The following is an 18,171-nucleotide window of genomic DNA, read 5'->3' on the forward strand; positions in this document are numbered from 1 at the left end:
AGCACATATCGAATATCTAGACACTTTTAAGAATGGTCCCCAACTACTGGGTACCCAGAGATGATGAACTAGCACTCATATTAGCCTGTGAAGAACATAGTTAAGAATGGAAGTAGGTTACTATCCAAGAACAAAGGAAAAATGAATTTTAATGTGAACAACACACAGGGAACACCATTGCTAATTTGGAGGCCACTAATAATTTAGACAATGTATTCTTTTTTTTAAATATATTTTATTGATTTTCTACAGAGAGGAAGGGAGAGAGATAGAGAGTTAGAAACATCCATGGGAGAGAAACATCGATCAGCCGCCTCCTGCACATCTCCTACGGGGGATGTGCCTGCAACCCAGGTACATGCCCTTGACCAGAATCGAACCTGGGCCCTTTCAGTCCGCAGGCCGACGCTCTATCCACTGAGCCAAACCGGTTTCGGCGACAATGTATTCTTGATACTTACCTTTCAAAATACCCCTAAGAACTTCTAGAAAAGTGGTATAACCATAGATCACTGTTCTTCATACTAATATATTAATTTAAACCCTTATGAACTATTTTTCAGTAAATTAATCAAATTAGATGTGGTCAAGAATAATATGATTCTATGGTTTTTATAGATCTCTGTAAAAGTTCCAAGATAAAATTTCTTGGAACCACAAAAGGAAAGCTTCCAGCACCTGGCAGGATTCTATTCTCTATTCCCCCAAAACTGAAAGACCCATTGTTTTTAGAAAGATCCATTGTTTGTAAAAAAGTTATTTTTTTTCTTGTTATCATTTCTGTGCCAGAAACTTTCCCATGGAATACTCACAAATGTCCTATGACGTAGGTATTTTTTCCATTTTACAGATGGGGATGGGAAAGTTGTGGGCACTTAGTAAATGTCAGAACCAGAGTTCCAAAGCCCAGGCAGGGCCCACTGTGCCACACTGCCTCTGCCAGCCTTGCCGCCCTGGTCTGCTTTTCCCATGCTCTTCAGCCCACTGGCAATGGCTCCTATTTGACTGCTGGGATTTTAGGTTCTTTCAAGGCCCTTTGCAAATGCTATTTCTTCCATGAAGATTCCATGGACTCTCTTGTCTTTGTTAGGCCTTTCCAATATCACATATCCTCTCTCCTGTTTACAGTAGTTGCCCTTCATCCGTGGGACATATGTTCCTGGACCTCCAGAATCTGAATGGCTTCATTTATATAGTCCTCTTAATAGGACTAATATATTAAAAGCTGTCCAAGATATTTAAAATCAATTTAATTCTTTTCCCTAAGAATTATGATTTAAATAATTTATTGTTCTCTTTTAGAAAATAGTTTCAATAATTAACATTAAAAATAAAGTGTTTAACTTTTAAATCACATTTAAGTTATCTCCAAGAAGTAACTTTTACAATAAGTATGTATTTATGCAAACTTAAAATTTCTTAAGGAAAAGCATCCTGAACCAGTTACCCGGTTGAGAAGACACAGGGCATGTTGACCTAAAGCTTGGGCCTCCTGAGGGAGGCCGGGAATTGAAACTTTGGACTCAGAGTGAATTCAGGAATGTTCATACAAATTACATATTTGCACTAGGCGAGAAGGCAGATGAAAAGCCAAATCCTGGGAAAAGCTGAAAATAGGGTGGGCCTGGGGGGAGGGGTTAAGGTAAAAAAAATCCCTAAATCCCTATTGGAACCACAAAAGGAAAGCTTCCAGCACCTGGCAGGGTCCTCTCATGTGGACATGTCATGGGTTGCTGTGTTATTCAGGGCTGCTCTGACAGACCCTTTGGAAATATCTGACTTTGCACAGAACCGCCAGAGCAACCCTTTGCCATTAAAGACACTTTACATCCTCTAAATTGGTCTACTGGTATCTTACTTTTTTGTGGCAAATATTCACCTTTTTAAAAAAATATATATTTTATTGATTTTTTACAGAGAGGAAGGGAGAGGGATAGAGAGTTAGAAATACTGATGAGAGAGAACCATCGATCAGCTGCCTCCTGCACACCACTTACTGGAGATGTGCCCCAAACCAAGGTATATCCCCATGACAGGAATCGAACCTGGGACCTTTCATTCCGCAGGCCAACGCTCTATCCACTGAGCCAAACCGGTTAGGGCTCCCCCCCAACCCCCAGCCCTTTTTTTAATTTAACAAGATATTCAGTATTTCACTTTTAAAATATTCATTTAAAACTATTTAAAAATCTGCTTACTATACATCAATGATTCCCAATCAGAGGCAATGTCATCCCCCAAGGGACATATGGCGATGTCTGGAGACATTTTTGGTTATCACAATAATGGTGAGGAAGGTAGGGGTACTGGTATCTAGTGGGCAGAGGCCAGGGATGGTGTTGAACATCCTACAATGCTCAACACAGAGCCTATGGAAAGGAAATACCAGGCTCAAAATATCAGTAGTGTCAACGTTGAGAAATCCTCACATACATTATACGGACATAGAAAACTTTACTGTTGAACATTTGAGTTTCTTATAAATAATGCCAAGATAAAAGTTCTCATAATTAAATTGCCATGTAGACTTTTTGTTTTTTCCTTAGGATAAAATTTTAGAAATCAAATTACTAAGACAAAAAGTATGCATTTTTAAAAGACTTTTGACACAAATTGCCAAACTGCTTTCCTTAAAGCATATAATAGTTTGTATTTCTATGAGCAGGGTATATGAAAAGGCTCTTTTTAATACCTGCTCAAAAATACTAAGAATTAATTTCTGTCACTTTTCTGATAAGCTTATTAAATATATGTACTCTGCTCTATCAGCTAAGCAGTAATAACAAATAATTGGAATATCTGGATGGTCACTGGCTCTGCTCTCAGTCTGTTCATGCACAGGAAGTGTGCCCTGGAGAGACTGCTTCCTAAGGGCCATGTTTCTAACGATGGCTGCCTACACCACCAGAGAAAGACACAGCAAAACTCATTTACCAACACAATCTCCTAATACTTACTGTCTGCAGGGAGTTGTCAGTTAGAAAATCACTTGCATTTTTAATTTGGAGGCCAAAGATATGATTGTGTTATACTTTTCTTTGTTCACCCCATTCTTAATAAAGATATGTCATTCAGAATGAAAGTTATCATGTTTCCTTTAAAATTGTTTTTTCCCCCCACTAATATGGCTTTCTCAGAAAGTGCCAGTGCATATTCCTTGCACAGTGAGGTTCAGGGTCTGAGGAATTTATTTCTCTGTTCAAATTGTATTTTGGGGAGGGTCCGTCTCTGAAAATAGATTGACTGTTTTGGTTTGGAAAAAACAAGGCTGCTTGGTTGAGAAGAGATTGCCAGGAAAAATAATAATTGGATGTATAATAAATGAACAAACATATTAAGCGTGAACACTTATATAATCAAATTATCCCTTTCAAATGAAAGAGGATTTCTGATCTGAGTAGAAGCTAGTAACTCATCCTCCAGGATGAATAAGACAAAGGGACTGTGGGATTCTATTTTCCTTCAAGAACATGAAAGTCAGAATTTTTACTAATGGCATTTGTAAATTTTTTCAATAAACATTAAAGGCCTATATAGTATTTCCAAAGTTCTAGGATGCCTGGATCTTCCCTGTCTAGTGCAGTAAATCCTACAACTGTTTTCAGTTGGGAGGCAAGTTAAGACTGGTAATTTTTAAATTTGGATTTTAGCACATGTTTATTCAAGCATCAATACCTCAGCCCCTTACTACCTCTGAATAGAAGCAAAAGTTCCTAAACTGATGCCTTAGTGGATTTTTTAAAAAATTTGTAAAACAGGGATTTAAAAAAGGTAACTATATCAGAGAATTGGGATAAAGATTAAACAAGCTGATGTAGGGAAGGCATACAATATGCCTGGGACTTAGCCCAAAAAATGTTCATTACTATTTGAAAGAATTGATTTATCACTGGATGCTGGAAAAGACCCCAAGGAAAAGAGCTCTACAGCCAGAAAAGTTCCGATCCCATGCTGAGCTGTATCCTCTGAATCTTGCCAAACTACCTTAATTGTAACACCAGGTAGAGCACCGTTAGAGTAGAAAATTTCAATATCTCAGTATTCAAAAAGACAAATTCTCTCTCTCCAGATTTATAGGCCCATTTGTCTCCTGGATACCCTTTCAAAATGCTATGCCAGCTTTCTTCTAAAATCTGCAGGAGTTCTAAAAACAATCTTCCATGAATTTCAAACAGTTTTTTAGTACACTTCTCCTACTTTCTCATCTCTGCCATATTCTGTTTCTTGTCACTAATAAAACATTTTTTTCAAAGAATAGATGTTTGGGGTATTAATTTATCTCAAATCAGCCTTTCATTACCAAAGTCAAGAATTATCACTGACCAAGATGCATTTTGTTTCTAAATGTTTCATATTATTGATTCTTCAAAGCCTGTATCAAAATACTAACAAAATCAGAAAACAGTAATTTGTGAGATCAAAGCGCAAACTGAAGTGGGACAAAAGAGGACTGTGCGCTAACCCCTTTTATTTTCATTTACATTCTGATGTAATGGCATAGGTTGAAAAGAACTGGAGGCATCCCTGACAGCCCAAATAAATAGCCAATGTTTCTCTCTATTTGTATAGCATATCATCACAAACAAGAAAAACAGTTTTTACCAAAAAAATAGCCTGGTAATGCCTACTCTAAAACTGAAAAACAATATATTTTACAAACTTTAAAAAAAAAATTTTAATGGACACTCATAAATTACCCCGCTTAAAAAAATCAGTTGAGAGGGCCTGTCAAGATGTAGTGTATAATAAAAACAATAATAATAATCCTATATAATAAAACTCTAATATGCAAATCGACTCAACGGCAGAACAACCAGTCACTATCATGCAGATTGACCACAGGGGGCAGACGCTCAAGGCAGGAGCTGCCCCCTGGTGGTCAGTATGTTCCCACAGGGGGAGCGCTGCTCAGCCAGAAGCCAGGATCATGGCTCCTTAGTGCTAACACGGAGACAGGAGAGGCTCCCACCACTGCCACTGTGCTCGCCAGCCGTGAGCCCGGCTTCTTACTGTAGGCGAGCAGTAAGGAGTAAGGGTCCTGGACTGTGAGAGGGCCTAAGCCAGTAGTTGGGCATCCCCTGAGTGGTCCTGGATGGTGAAAGGGCGCAGGCCAGGATGAGGGACCTCCCCCCCATCCCATGCACGAAATTTTGTGCACTGGGCCTCTAGTAATTAATAATAATAAACAGCCAACATTTATTGAGCTCTTAGAATGTACTAAGCACTGCTCTAAATTCTTCATTATACATTAATTCATATAATTTGTACATTTACCCTGTGAGGAAGGCCTTATTGTTATCACTCCATTATATGAATAAGGTTATGGAGCCAAAGAAGTCAAGTAACTCTTACGATAGATGAAGATTTGCTTTTAACATGTTTCAGGACAAATCTTTATTTTTCCCTTGAAAGTTAAAATGGATCTTAATGGAATAATTTGTCAAGTAGAAAAATAGATTCAACATTCTTATCATAGAAAAATAAGTTAGCCACTATATACAAATACATTTTATAAGTCATCTGTATCCTAAAGAAGAATGATATTCCTTTGGGAAAAAAATTCAAGTTAAGTACCTACATGATTAAAATGAAATGTCAGTTCCGAGTCCTATGCATCTCTCAACCAAAGCATATTGACCTATCTTTATTCAACAGAACATAATTCTTTAAACAATTCTAATTTTTATTTTTCACTTTTAGTCTTATTTTCATCACACTGTTTAATGTCTTAAAACAAAAACTAAATTTGGAAATAGGTAAGCAATGTTTGGGTATGCAAATATATCAATGAGCAAAAAAAATTATTTTTGAACCATATTTTGAACTCAGAATTTATTAAATATTTAAATAAACTACTGACTTATTTTATATTGCAAAATAGTATTACAGAATAGTCTTGCATTTTGTATTCACTTTATATAATATATGGCACACAGGATTTTTTCAATTTTTTTTTATCATATGATGTTTGTTTAAAAAGTTTATTGAATTTATTGGGGTGATATTGGTCAGTAAAATTATATAGGTTTCAGGTGTAAAATTCGGTAATACATCTTTTAGGATTATTAAACCAAATTCAAAATATATTTCTAGTGGGCATTTCAAATACAAAAATTATCTACGTTCCTTAGAAGTCGTCTGAAGCCAGAGACCTGCCGTCTGCACAGCCATTTCCACATTTCCCAGCCAATCCTGCATCTGACTGTCACTACATGAAAAGCAATATTACACTGTATACGAGCAACTGTATACTTGTAACAGAACAGCTACTTTTTAAAAAATGTTGTAATATTTTCTCAGAACCCTGTGAATCCGAACAGGAACCTTTGCAGTGGTTCTCAACCTTCCTAATGCCGCGACCCTTTAATAGTTCCTCATGTTGTGGTGACTCCCAATTTCATTGTTACAAATTTAACAAAATTAAAGCATAGTGATTAATCACAAAAACAATATGTAATTATATAGGGTGTCTCAAAATTCACACAAGATTTGAATTTTGCGTGAGAATAAAAAATTTACAATTTTTAGTTATAAACCTATGTTTTCTATCAAAATTACTTCTTGTGTGAATTTTGGGACATGCTATATATGTGCTTTCCGATGGTCTTAGGCGACCCCTGTGAAAAGGTCATTCAACCCCCAAAGGGGTCGCGACCCACAGGTTGAGAGCCGCTACTTCAGAGTGAAGTATTAGTAAATAAAGTTCAGCACTTTTGCATCTTTTGAGATACATAGTTTTGGATATGAAATAAGGATTATTATTTATAAATATTGATTGGAAATCCCTTAAAATATTACCTGTGAAGATTTCCATTTAATGACTAAACTTTTGCCTTCCTTAAAATCTTCATTTGCATGTTTTTCCCATAAACTTTGAGGTTTGGAAAAAAATTACAGAAGGGCTAGCATCAAAACAATGTAAAGCTTATAGTTCAAAATGCTACTGTACCATACCTCACCTTATTTTCAACTGTGTCTCCTAACAGCAGTCTGCAAAGCCAATTAGATATTAGCACCAGCACTCTCCAAAGGAGAGACCATAAACACCTTTGTATGTCCATAGGCAGCTGGGCTTAGAAGGAATGAACAAAACTGCACGCGACACATTTCAGGAAGGCTCTGCTAGAAGGACAAGCATTAAGTCTTCTTATACGACTGAAGGCAGAGACTCAAACCCTATGGAATGAGAGGGGCTGTTTTGTTGGTCAGCGGTTAGATGTAGAAGGAACCTGAATACAATAAAATAAAGACCTGTGCAAACTTGGCCTTGGCCACTGCATCTGCACCCAGGGCAGCAATAAAAATCTGCCCTGTGGCAAGATTTGCTCTGAGAAACAGGGAGCACTCAGCACAGAGTAGGCATTCAGTATTACTGCCTCTGATGTTTACTTCCTGGTCAGAGGAGAATCAGAGGCTGCAACATTTGTGCACATTAGAACACTCCATGTGTGTTCTCCAAGCCCGAGTCTATTACTCCAAGGATTTGGACAAGTTCCAGCTCAGGTAATTATGAGCAACTAAATTGGCCCTGTTGTTTCAATTAGGTACAGCATTGTTCGTTTTTCTACCATTTCAGGAAAAAAAGGGAAGAAATTCTTCTTACACTCACTGGTTTCACTGACAGAAGAAAAGGCACATGCACTGTGCTACAAGAGCAACGTCGGCCTTAGTAATGAACACGATGATTGCTGTGCTTGAACTTCAGTGTTGTAAACAGATAAAGACCTCAGAGAGAGCCAAACCCCTCTGGATGGAACGGGATGACTCTGTCATGATGTCCATATCACGTGACAAACACACAGGGCTTCTCTGTAACTAGTACAGGGAGTGAGCTCATGATCTATTCAATCCATGCAATAAAGCAGTGTTTATATTTCTAATACCATTGTAGATATAACCTTTCTTTTGTGAATTTGGGTAGGACCATCAGCAGAGTTACAGGAATGTATGAATAGCCAATTTCTCTTTAATGCCGGGGGCCATAAGAATAAAGCAGGCTTCCATCCCTCAGCTGGCCCAAGATTTAAAGTCTGACAATATCAATTTGGGGCAAGGATATTAGGAAAATAAAACTTCCATGCATTGCTAGTGGGAACAGAAACTGGTTCAGGCACTTTTCACAGCAATTTGGCAGCATGTAATAAAAACTAAAACTATTCCTACCCTACATCCCAGCAATTCTGCTTCCAAGAACATACCCTGCTCTCTCATAGGGCACCCAGACACACACACACGGGTGTTCACTGCAGCGATATTTGTCACGGAGAAAAACTGGGGGAAAACTAAATGTTGGTAGAAGAATAAAAAAATAAAATGTAAAATATTCACATGATAGAATATCATAGATTGACCTAAAAATGTAATGTCAAGGTGGGAGGCCGGGGGGAGGGATAATACAGAATAATTTGTGCAGTTGGATACCATCCATTAGCATTTAAATAGGCAAACAGTACTTTCTTACTTTTTATGAATATACCGTGATTATGAGAGACACAGAGTGCGTACATACACACGCACACACACACAGACAGACATTTGCAGCTTTCTAGTTGCCCAGCTCTCAAATCTCTTTCCTGGGACTGAGAAATTCCCCCTGTATGTTTCCTGGTAAAAGCTGAGGCCTGGATCCCCTGATAGAAGCTGTGGAAGCCACAGCTTCCTTTTCTAGGTCACCCTACGGTCGCTGGAGAATGAGAACATGATTTAGCTTGTCCACCGTGACAATCACACTCTGGGTTTGTGCCGAAGGCTGAGGGTGCAAAGGTACTGAGACAGTGAGGAATGTTCAGGCATGTGGCAAGGGTCGCCCTCCGAAAGTCAGGGGGCCAGAGGAGGGGGCGCAGCCCCCCCCCCCCGTCTTCATGGGCACAGCAGTCACAATGGTTGTGCCTGCAGAGCCTCCCTTCCTTTCCTGCCCATATGTCAGCCTGCATCACCTGTGTTCCCAGTGATTCTGCTTGCCCCCCAGTTCCCTTTCAATACAAAGTTCCTCTGCTAACATCGGCTGCATCTGTTTCAGCGGCTTGTGGACTAGAAGCCTTCCAGATGGAGAGGGCCAGCAGCAAGCTCACCACTGGGAGCCCCTGGGGAGCTGAGGGAGAAACAGGACTGGCAACCTGAAATATTTTATTGGTCAAGGACAGGGTTCAGGTGCCAACATGACAATCAATAGCTGTTCGTTCATACTGGGTGATAAAAACAAAAGTGTGTTATTTTCATTGGACTTTCTAAAAGAAATAATTTATAAAAGATGAAGAACAGGCTATTTCTAGGGCCCCCAGGTGATTTAGGTAGATTTCTTATATTCACCAGATCCCAGGCCTGTTTGGGGCTATATTGTTTGGAATTATGCCAAAAACATAGTAGATTTAGGAACAAAATGCACAGATTCTCAATGTTTAACTTGTAGTACTCTTTAAAACTGAAATCCAAACATCATTGCAAAGCTGTGTGAGCATACCGATACTCCTGATTTTCATTTCAAAGACACTCAGACACATTTGAGGGCATTACACAGGGAACACACGTTTTGGGACTTCTGGGCTGGCAAAGCAGCAGCCAGACTTGTCAGGGAAGTCCCTCAGCAGGACCACTGTGCCCAGGTCTCAGTGCCTTCCCTTCATCTGTAATGTACACATCCCCCTAACAATGCACCCGGAAGTTTAAAAGTTTAGACAACTTACTACATGGATGTCCTAACACCTTCACTTCGTCAATAGCGAGGTAGCCTTGATGTCCAGAAGTTATTACTTCAAAAATCACCTGGAAATTAAGAAAAAAAAATTACATTATTCACTCAGTTTGTCAGACTTTTACCAAATGTCTCCTATAAAGAGGTAGGTAGTTTCACGTTCATTCATTCATTCATTCATTCATTCATTCATGTTTCTGACAAACATTAATGGAGCGCCTAACATCTTCAGCCAATGTTCCAGGTTCTAAGATTAGAAAGAGAAATAAAGACCCTCGCCCAGTTTTCAGGGAGGTTAATGGGAATGGGAGGTCAGACAGCACCTTATCTCAAGAACTCACCTGGTAAGGAAGGAATGCCATGTTAAGAGCCAGTATGTGGAAGACAAAGGCTTAAAGTCCCTACAGGGGGCAAGGTTAAGATTCAAACTGCTTTAAGATACCATACTTTCTGGCTAACTCCTTCGAATGGGCTCTATGGCCAGACTGAACCATGTGGGGCCCTAGGTTTTAAACAAGTAAAATTTTAAAGCTACCATAAGTGCTACGAAAGAAAAGTACAGAAACTAGAAGAACCTCTCCTGAGGAGGTGGCGTTTGAGCTGACGGCTGAATGTGAATGAGCTCACAGTGTGAACAGGGCCAGGCTCCTTCCAGGGCATCTGCAAAAACTGAGGTGAATGTGGCCATGGCCACAAAGAGGAGAACTGGGACCTACAGCCTTCGGGGTCTGCTGTGATCAGATTACAGAGGCTCTGCTCACAGGGAAGAGTAGGCAGAAAAGACACCATATTAAGAACATAGAAAGAAGGCTGTGCTGATGAAATTCAGATGGAGGAGGAGAATGTATAAAGATTGCCGCAGTGGTGAAACCCAGTGGGCATTAGCCACTGCTTGATCATGGGAGAAGCAGGCAAGAGAAGAAGGGCAGCATGCTCTGAGCATCTCAGAATGGATGACATTTTTTAGATGGTGGAGCCACTTCTGAGAAAATGAGGCTAAAAGAGAAAAAATGACCAGTAAGAAGGTTATCAAATATCTCACCACAATTGTCCAAAATGTCTGTTGTCAGACTATTATTAAAAAGGTCCATATGACATTGTTTTAACCTCCATTTACACAAGGAAAGAATCTGTATCACTGGGAACACCATGGGTCCTGACCAGGGATCGAACCCGTGACCTTCCAGTGCACGGGACAACCCTCCAACCAACTGCACCACCAGTCAGGGCTGAAGATGATGTCTTAAAACACTGCTTGGAGAAATGACATTTTTCACTTATATAAAACCCGCACACAGATGTTTACAGAAGTTTTATTCATAACTGCCCCAAACTGGAAACAGCCCAGGTGTCATTCAAATAATAAATGATTAAATAGGCTGGTACATCCATAGCATGGAATACTACTCAGCAATAAAAGGAACTAACTATTGATGTAGCCAACAACTTGGATGAATCTCTAGAGAATTATGCTGAGTGGGAAAAAAAAATCACAAAAGATTACAAAGTATATGATTCCGTTTATGTAACATTGTATAATGTCTAAATTTAGAAACAAAGGACAGATTAGTGATTGCCAGGGTTAAGAATGAAGGGAGAAGGTACAGGAGGGAGATGGGCGTAGTTACAAAGAATGAAATGGACAATCTTCATGATGTTAGAACTGTTAAGATCTTCACTAGGGTGGTGGATATACAAATCTACTCAGGAAAAAAATTGTATATCGTTTATAGCACCATGATTCACAACAGATAAAACACGGGAACAATCCAAGTGTCCGATGAAGAATAAATGGGTAAGCAAAATATGGTGCATTCTTACAAAGGAATAATATTCAGTCTTAAAAAGGAAGGAAATTCTGACATGCTACAACATGGCTGAACCTTGAGGACATCATGGTGAGTGAAGTAAGCACAGAAGGGCAATTACTATATGATCCCATGTAAACGAGACACCTAGAGTAGTCCAATTCATAAAGACAAAAAGTAGAATGGTGGTTGCCAGGAACTAAGGGGAAGGGGAAATAGGAGGTTATTGTTTTATGCGGTGTAGAGTTTCAGTTTTAAAAACTGAAAAGCGTTTTTGAAATGGATGGTGATAAAGGTTGCATAGTATTATGTATGCATGTATTTAATACAACTTAAACATTATTAAGATGATAAAATTTACATTATTTGTATTTTACCACTTAAAAACAATTGTATAGAACTGAATACACACACACACACACACATACACACACGTATGCATGCATAAGTAAGGGTAAAATGAGAAACTTGAAAAACCTCTGTAGATTTTAACAATGTCAATATTCAGGTTGTGATAATATACACATTAAGTTAGCAAAATGTTACCATCAGAGGAAACAGGGTAAAGTGTACACAGGAACCTGCATTATTTCTTACTATTGCATCTGACTCCACAACTATCTCAATAAAAATTAAATTAAAAATATATAGATAGGTTACCATTTACATAATATGTTACACACACTGGGCACATATCACACAATTATTTTATGTATTAGTTCATCAAAAAACCTTCAAGAAATAAACATTTCAAGAATGTGCCATGAGTGTATTGTAGATACAACTTTAAAACCCAATCTTTCTGATTCCAAATATCAAGATGTTTTCGCTAGTGCACATTGCCTGAACAAACACTTCAATCCCAGCACTATTTGTTTGTGCAACAGATACAAAAATGGAGAAAGCAATCAGCAAAGCCTCAAATAGAAAAGCTCAGGTGGCCTCCTAGATAAGAAGTCATCCCAGATACACCTGCTAGACTAGGTGACATTGCCATAGTGCCACCACACTGAAATGCAAACCACACGGGGAAGAGAAGAGGCCCAGTGGTCGAACAGAAATGAAATAAAACTTTGTCCTGTTCATAAATTTAATTATTTTTTCACTGACAATATGCAGGAAGAAAGAGATGCAGGGGTATTCCCGCAAATTAATCTCTCTACTTTTAGTCTATAAGAAGACAACTGTGGGGACACATAGCTGATCAACATTGTAGAGGAAAAAGACCTCCCAAGGCCCTCAAGACAAAGCCCCTTGGAAACAGTCATATCCTACCCAGCCAGGGACAGCAACCGTGGGCAGTGCAGGGACCAGCTAGCTGTTCTGGTCAGAATGGCCACTTCACTGACTGATGTCCATGACCACCAGCTACCCGAGAACAGCATCGCTCTGATCATGAAATGGTATTTTGAAAGTTGAACCCAAAAACCTTTATCCAATATTCCTTCCTCTCATCTGTCCTCCCTTCATTCTTTCCTCCCTCCCTCCCTCTCATTCATTCATTCATTCACTACCCCAAGTGTCATCTCCATTCCAGGCACTCAGATAAGCACTTAGAATATATCACAAAGAGAACAAATGAAAACCCCTTTTCTTATAAAAATTCTCCTTAGAGAAAATTATATTTTTACTTTATCAACCACAAGGGCTGAAGTGTCTCATAAAAGCAGAATAATCTTTATCATATCCATATAAAACATGATCGTGAGGATTTATTTTTGAAGTTGATATGTGTGCATATAATGCACAATATTTTACTTAAATCAGAATGGACCTTACCTTACCAAAGAAAGAGAGAAAGAAAGAAGGGGAAGAAATAACAGACCTAGAAAAGTCACTTTGAAACCCCTGAACCTATTTTCCATCTGCCACTAAAAGCTCAAAGATTAAGTCTTATTACCCAAATATTTACAGAATATTTAATATGCTCTAGGGGATCCATAAAAATGAAATAATTTTATGTAATTTAAGCTTCAGTTGGTGAAAAAAGTAAGGAATATTCTACTTGGTGAAAAAATAATGAAAGAACAGAAGACAACAATAGCCAAACGACAGATGGGAGCAATAAGGAGCTCCCATGACTGACCCTCTCCGCCACAGGACTGCATCCTCCTGACCACACCAACCGGGAAGTCTGTGACACAGCCAACACGAATTTCAGCCCAATTTCCCGGCCTGTCAGTATAAACACACAGATGCCCCAGCAAGGACTTACCAAGTGTCCCCCTAGACTAGAAAGACAGTCTTTGCTACAAGCTCTCCAACTTTCCCAGCAAGATGACTCCCAATGAGGCCTCCTTGAACGAATTAAACACATGCTTACTCCTGAAACTGTTTCTGCTCCCCTTAGTCCTCCAACTGAAACACCAAGAAGCAAAGGAAGATAGCATCTGATAATGAATACACAAAGAGAATAATGGACTGCCCTTTTAGTTCATTGAAAACTTTGTAAAGTAAATTTCTGGAACTTGACGGTTTTGAGCACTAACTTTCAGCTACTTGTAGAGACAAAAATAGGAAAACAATCTTTATAGATATGTTTATGTGTCTACACATATAAACACAGATATATACTTATATGTAATATGTAAAATGAAATCTTATATGACACATTTAAGTGTTTTACATAAGAAGGTTATAAATTTGAAGCAATGACCAATGTTTCTTTCAAAGCAAATTTTTCAAACCACCATTTCCCAGCTCTTTCCTCATAATTTCAATTAAGGGCTTATTAGTACAAGTTTTAGTAGCTGTTTCATCAAGTTTATAATTTAGTATATAAATGTTTCAACGCAGCCCTGGTTGGCATGGCTCAATTGGTTGGCCATCATCCCCTGCACCTAAAGGTTGCTGGTTCAATTCCTGGTCAGGGAACATGTCCAGGTTGCATCCTCAATCCCCAGTAGGGGGCATACAGGAGGCAGCTGATCCCTGTTTAGTTCTCAAGTTGATGTTTCTCTCCCTCTCTCTTCCTCTCTCTCTCTCTCTCTCTCTCTCTCTCTCTCTCTCTCTCTCTCAAAAAATAAGTAAATAAAAAGTTTCAATTAAAAAATCTTTAAAAATAAAAACATAAATAAATGTTTCAATAAATACCACAGAAAATTAAGTATCATTTGTACTGAAAAGTTTGCTATTTGAACTATGAGTAAATGAAGAGAACTGAATTTAGGTGCTATAGAACAATCTTGAATTGACTTCTAACTTGATTTTAACACCTGGCCCTTAGAAGATTAGCTCTATAGTTTCTAATGAACAAGAGGGTAAAAATGCAGCTCAAAAGATGAGGCCTCTCTGAAATAGGTTTCTCAACAACAGATTTTAGCATCCTATATATAGGTTTCCTTGCCACAAACTCTTGTTATATGGCAAGTTTTCCATTTTGTACTTTTCTCTAGCCAGTGCACTTACCAAGAAAGCTTCAAAAGCAAAAATATTTTTGTCTTTTGTCAATAAGAGACTACTCATTGAAAGTGCAGCTATTGCCCTAGTGAAGTATAATAAGTATATACAGAACCCAGTGGGAGTCCCTAAATGTCTGAAAATGCCAGCATCTAGGGCCAAAATGATTGAGGTCAGAGGAAACAATAACATTAGAACACTGACAGCACCACTGGAAAATAAAAAAAGAAAGGTTTAACAAATTGATTTGGGATGTGGCCATGCTTATCAAACAGAACAGAATACACTGAAAATTTGTTTTAGAGGTGTGGCTTGGTCTCCTTAGGTTGCCACACAAAGTATTTTCTTTTAAAAAAATTCAATTCAAAAAATATCTATATATTTTACAGATCCATGTCCCAAATATCTTTTGTATATATTATCTCATTTTCCCTAGTCAACCATAAGAGGTAGGTAATATTAACTGCCTTTTAGGGATGAGTAGGCTGATTTAGAAAGGTTAAGTAATTTTTCTGAGGTCACACAATTAGCACATTGCAGAGTCAGGGTTTAATTCTAGGTCTAGTTCAAGTCTGGACTCTTTTTGTTACCAAAGTGCCTGAACTAGTAGGTATAAGAGGGTCTATAAATGTAGGATATGTACGCACATACATATACACAAACACACACATATATTTCCTACATAACAAAAGCATAATATGCAAATCGACCAAACGGTGGACCAGTGGGCGGTGGGTGGTAGGCGGGGCTGGTGAGCAGGTGGCACCAGGCCAGCCAAGCTGGCCCCTGATTGGCTTGCCTGATCACCTTCTACAGAGGGAGGCCAATGGCAGGGCGATGGGGGGCAGGGCTGGCTGCTCACTGCCAGTGCAGTCCCCTGATCAGTCTGCTAGTTGCCTCCTGTAGAGGGAGGCCAGACTGCAGCTTAGGCCCACTCCCAACCTAAGCAGTCAGTTGGACATCCCCTGAGGGTTCCCGGCCTGTGAGAAGGGCACAGGCCGGGCTGAGGGACACCACTCCCCACCCCCGTGTGCATAAATTTTCATGCACCGGGCCTCCAGTATATATATATAATGCAAAACTATGTATACACACAAGTATATTCATCCTTTAATGCATAAAATTTTTACTTCCAGATTTTAGTAAGAAATGCAATCATCTACTCAACCTAGAAATATCGATGCAAGAAACATAGTTTTAACAACATACATATTAAGACAAGGGTAGCAAATGAAGCCAACTACAGATTTGGCCCCAACTTCTGTTTTTGTATTGCCCACAAACTAAAGATGGTTTTTATTGTGTTCAATTGGTGGAAGAGTATTCAAAAAAAGAATAGTGCTTTCTGTTATATGAGAATTTTATGAAATTCAAATTTCAATGTTCATAAATAAGATTTTATTGGAACACAACCATGCTCATTCATTTCCCTGTTGTCTAGGATGACTCTCACATAACAGCAGAGTTGAGTAGTTGCCACTGAGACCATCTGGCCCACAAAGACTGAAATATTTACTACCCAGCCTCCTGCTTTAAGAGAAAACGTTCCTGCTTGGCTCACCAACAAAGTGCCATTACTCTGGATAACAAGAAAGTACTTATCAAGGACAATAGTTTGTCACAACCAAGCTACTGCACTTCCTGTGGGAACCGTGTGTTCCAGCAACGGTAGGGAGAAAGAACACTGCCTGCCTGACTTGTCTCAACTGTATTACACGGGTGGTGTCTTAAATGCCCACTTAAGTATGTAACGGCATTTACAATTTTTTAAAAAGCATAATTGCAATATACCACAATAAAACTATAGACACAGATTGTTTTATAAACCTCAAAACACTGTATAAAATACATTTAAAGTAAATAAAACACAACTCATGTAACAGTCAAATCTTTTATAAACACCTGAACTACTGAAAATTTATAACTCTTTACTATTAAAACGTGACCCTTAGATCTCATTCTACACAATGTTCTCTGGTATTAGCAAGATTTCAGCTAAATGTTTTTGTTTGTTTGTACTAATTTGTGATTTCAGTAGTTCCTCCCTTATATATTCCAAACCTGAAATTGCAGATAATATTGAACCCTATACATGCCTTTTGTTCCTATACATACATACCTATGATGCAGTTTAATTTATAAATTAGGCATAGTAAGTGATTAACAATAATAACTAATACTAAAATAGAACAATCATAACAATATATTGTAATCAAAGTTGAATTTGCTCTCTCTCTCTCTCACCTCTCCCCCTGATAACTGATCTAATAATAGAGCAGCTACTGACAAATGGGCAAGGAGTGTCTTTAGTGTGGAGACATTGGACAGCGGGGTGATTCTCGTCTCAGGTGGGACCAAGTGACAAGTTTCCAGATGTCATCACGCTACTCAGACCTGCACACTATTTAAAACCTGTGAATTGTTTAGCTCTGGAATTTTTCATTTAATATTTTCAGACCACAGTTGACCATGGGTAACTGAAATCACAGAAGGTGAAATTGCAGATAAGAGGGATCTAACTACTATATTTGAAAAGCTGAAAGCTACAGTGGTGGCTAAAGTAGTGGCTCAGTATGACAGACCACAAAGTCATCCTATCTTATTCGGGAGTAATTTACTACAACACAGTATTTAATCTTACAAAACCTTTTGTTGGATCTGACTTAATTGGAAAATATAATTAATCTTCATTATTTGCAGATTCTGTATTTGTGAATTTGCCTACTCATTAATTTATTTGAAACCCACAATCAATACTTGCAAAGATTTCATGGTCATTTGTGAATGTGTACAGTATGGAAAAAACTTGAGTTGTCCACCATACTTATGCCAACTGAGGTTGAAGAAGGTAACTTACTGTCTTCCTGTTTCAGCTCTTATACTGTAAACACATGTCCTTATTCCAGTCTACGTAATGCCACATATTTCACATTTTCTGCCTTTTATTGGTGATGTTGCTGTTTACAATGGCCCCAAGTGCAGTGTTGAGTGTTGTTTAATGTTGTTCCTCAGCACAAGAATGCTGTCATGTGCCTTATGGAGAAAATACATGTTAGATAAGCTTCATTCAGGTCTGAGCCACAGTGCTATTGGCTGAGTTCAATGTGAAGAATCAACAATACATGTTAATTTAAAAAGGAGTATTTAAAAGAAACACACACAAAAAAATAAGGTTATGTGTTGACTGGCTGATGAAAATGTTTTGACCATTGGTTGCAGAATTAATCCTGTATTTTCCACATAAGCAACCATTTGGTATTCATTCATCCAGTG

At 38.5% G+C, this 18,171-nt stretch overlaps 1 protein-coding gene across 3 annotated transcripts in view; it reads right to left on the reverse strand.

Moving 5' to 3' along the window:
- The window catches only part of PTPRM (protein tyrosine phosphatase, receptor type M), a 466,311-nt gene that overhangs the window by 364,802 nt on the left and 83,338 nt on the right, over window positions 1–18,171 (reverse strand). For all 3 annotated transcript variants that reach the window (XM_006763285.2, XM_015563601.1, XM_006763284.2), the window contains exon 3: window positions 9,684–9,762. In XM_006763285.2, the coding sequence (XP_006763348.1) occupies window positions 9,684–9,762 (79 nt within the window). The remainder of the gene's footprint in view (window positions 1–9,683; window positions 9,763–18,171) is intronic.

This window comes from Myotis davidii, unplaced genomic scaffold (assembly GCF_000327345.1).
Source record: "Myotis davidii unplaced genomic scaffold, ASM32734v1 scaffold78, whole genome shotgun sequence".
Lineage (NCBI taxonomy): Eukaryota > Metazoa > Chordata > Mammalia > Chiroptera > Vespertilionidae > Myotis > Myotis davidii.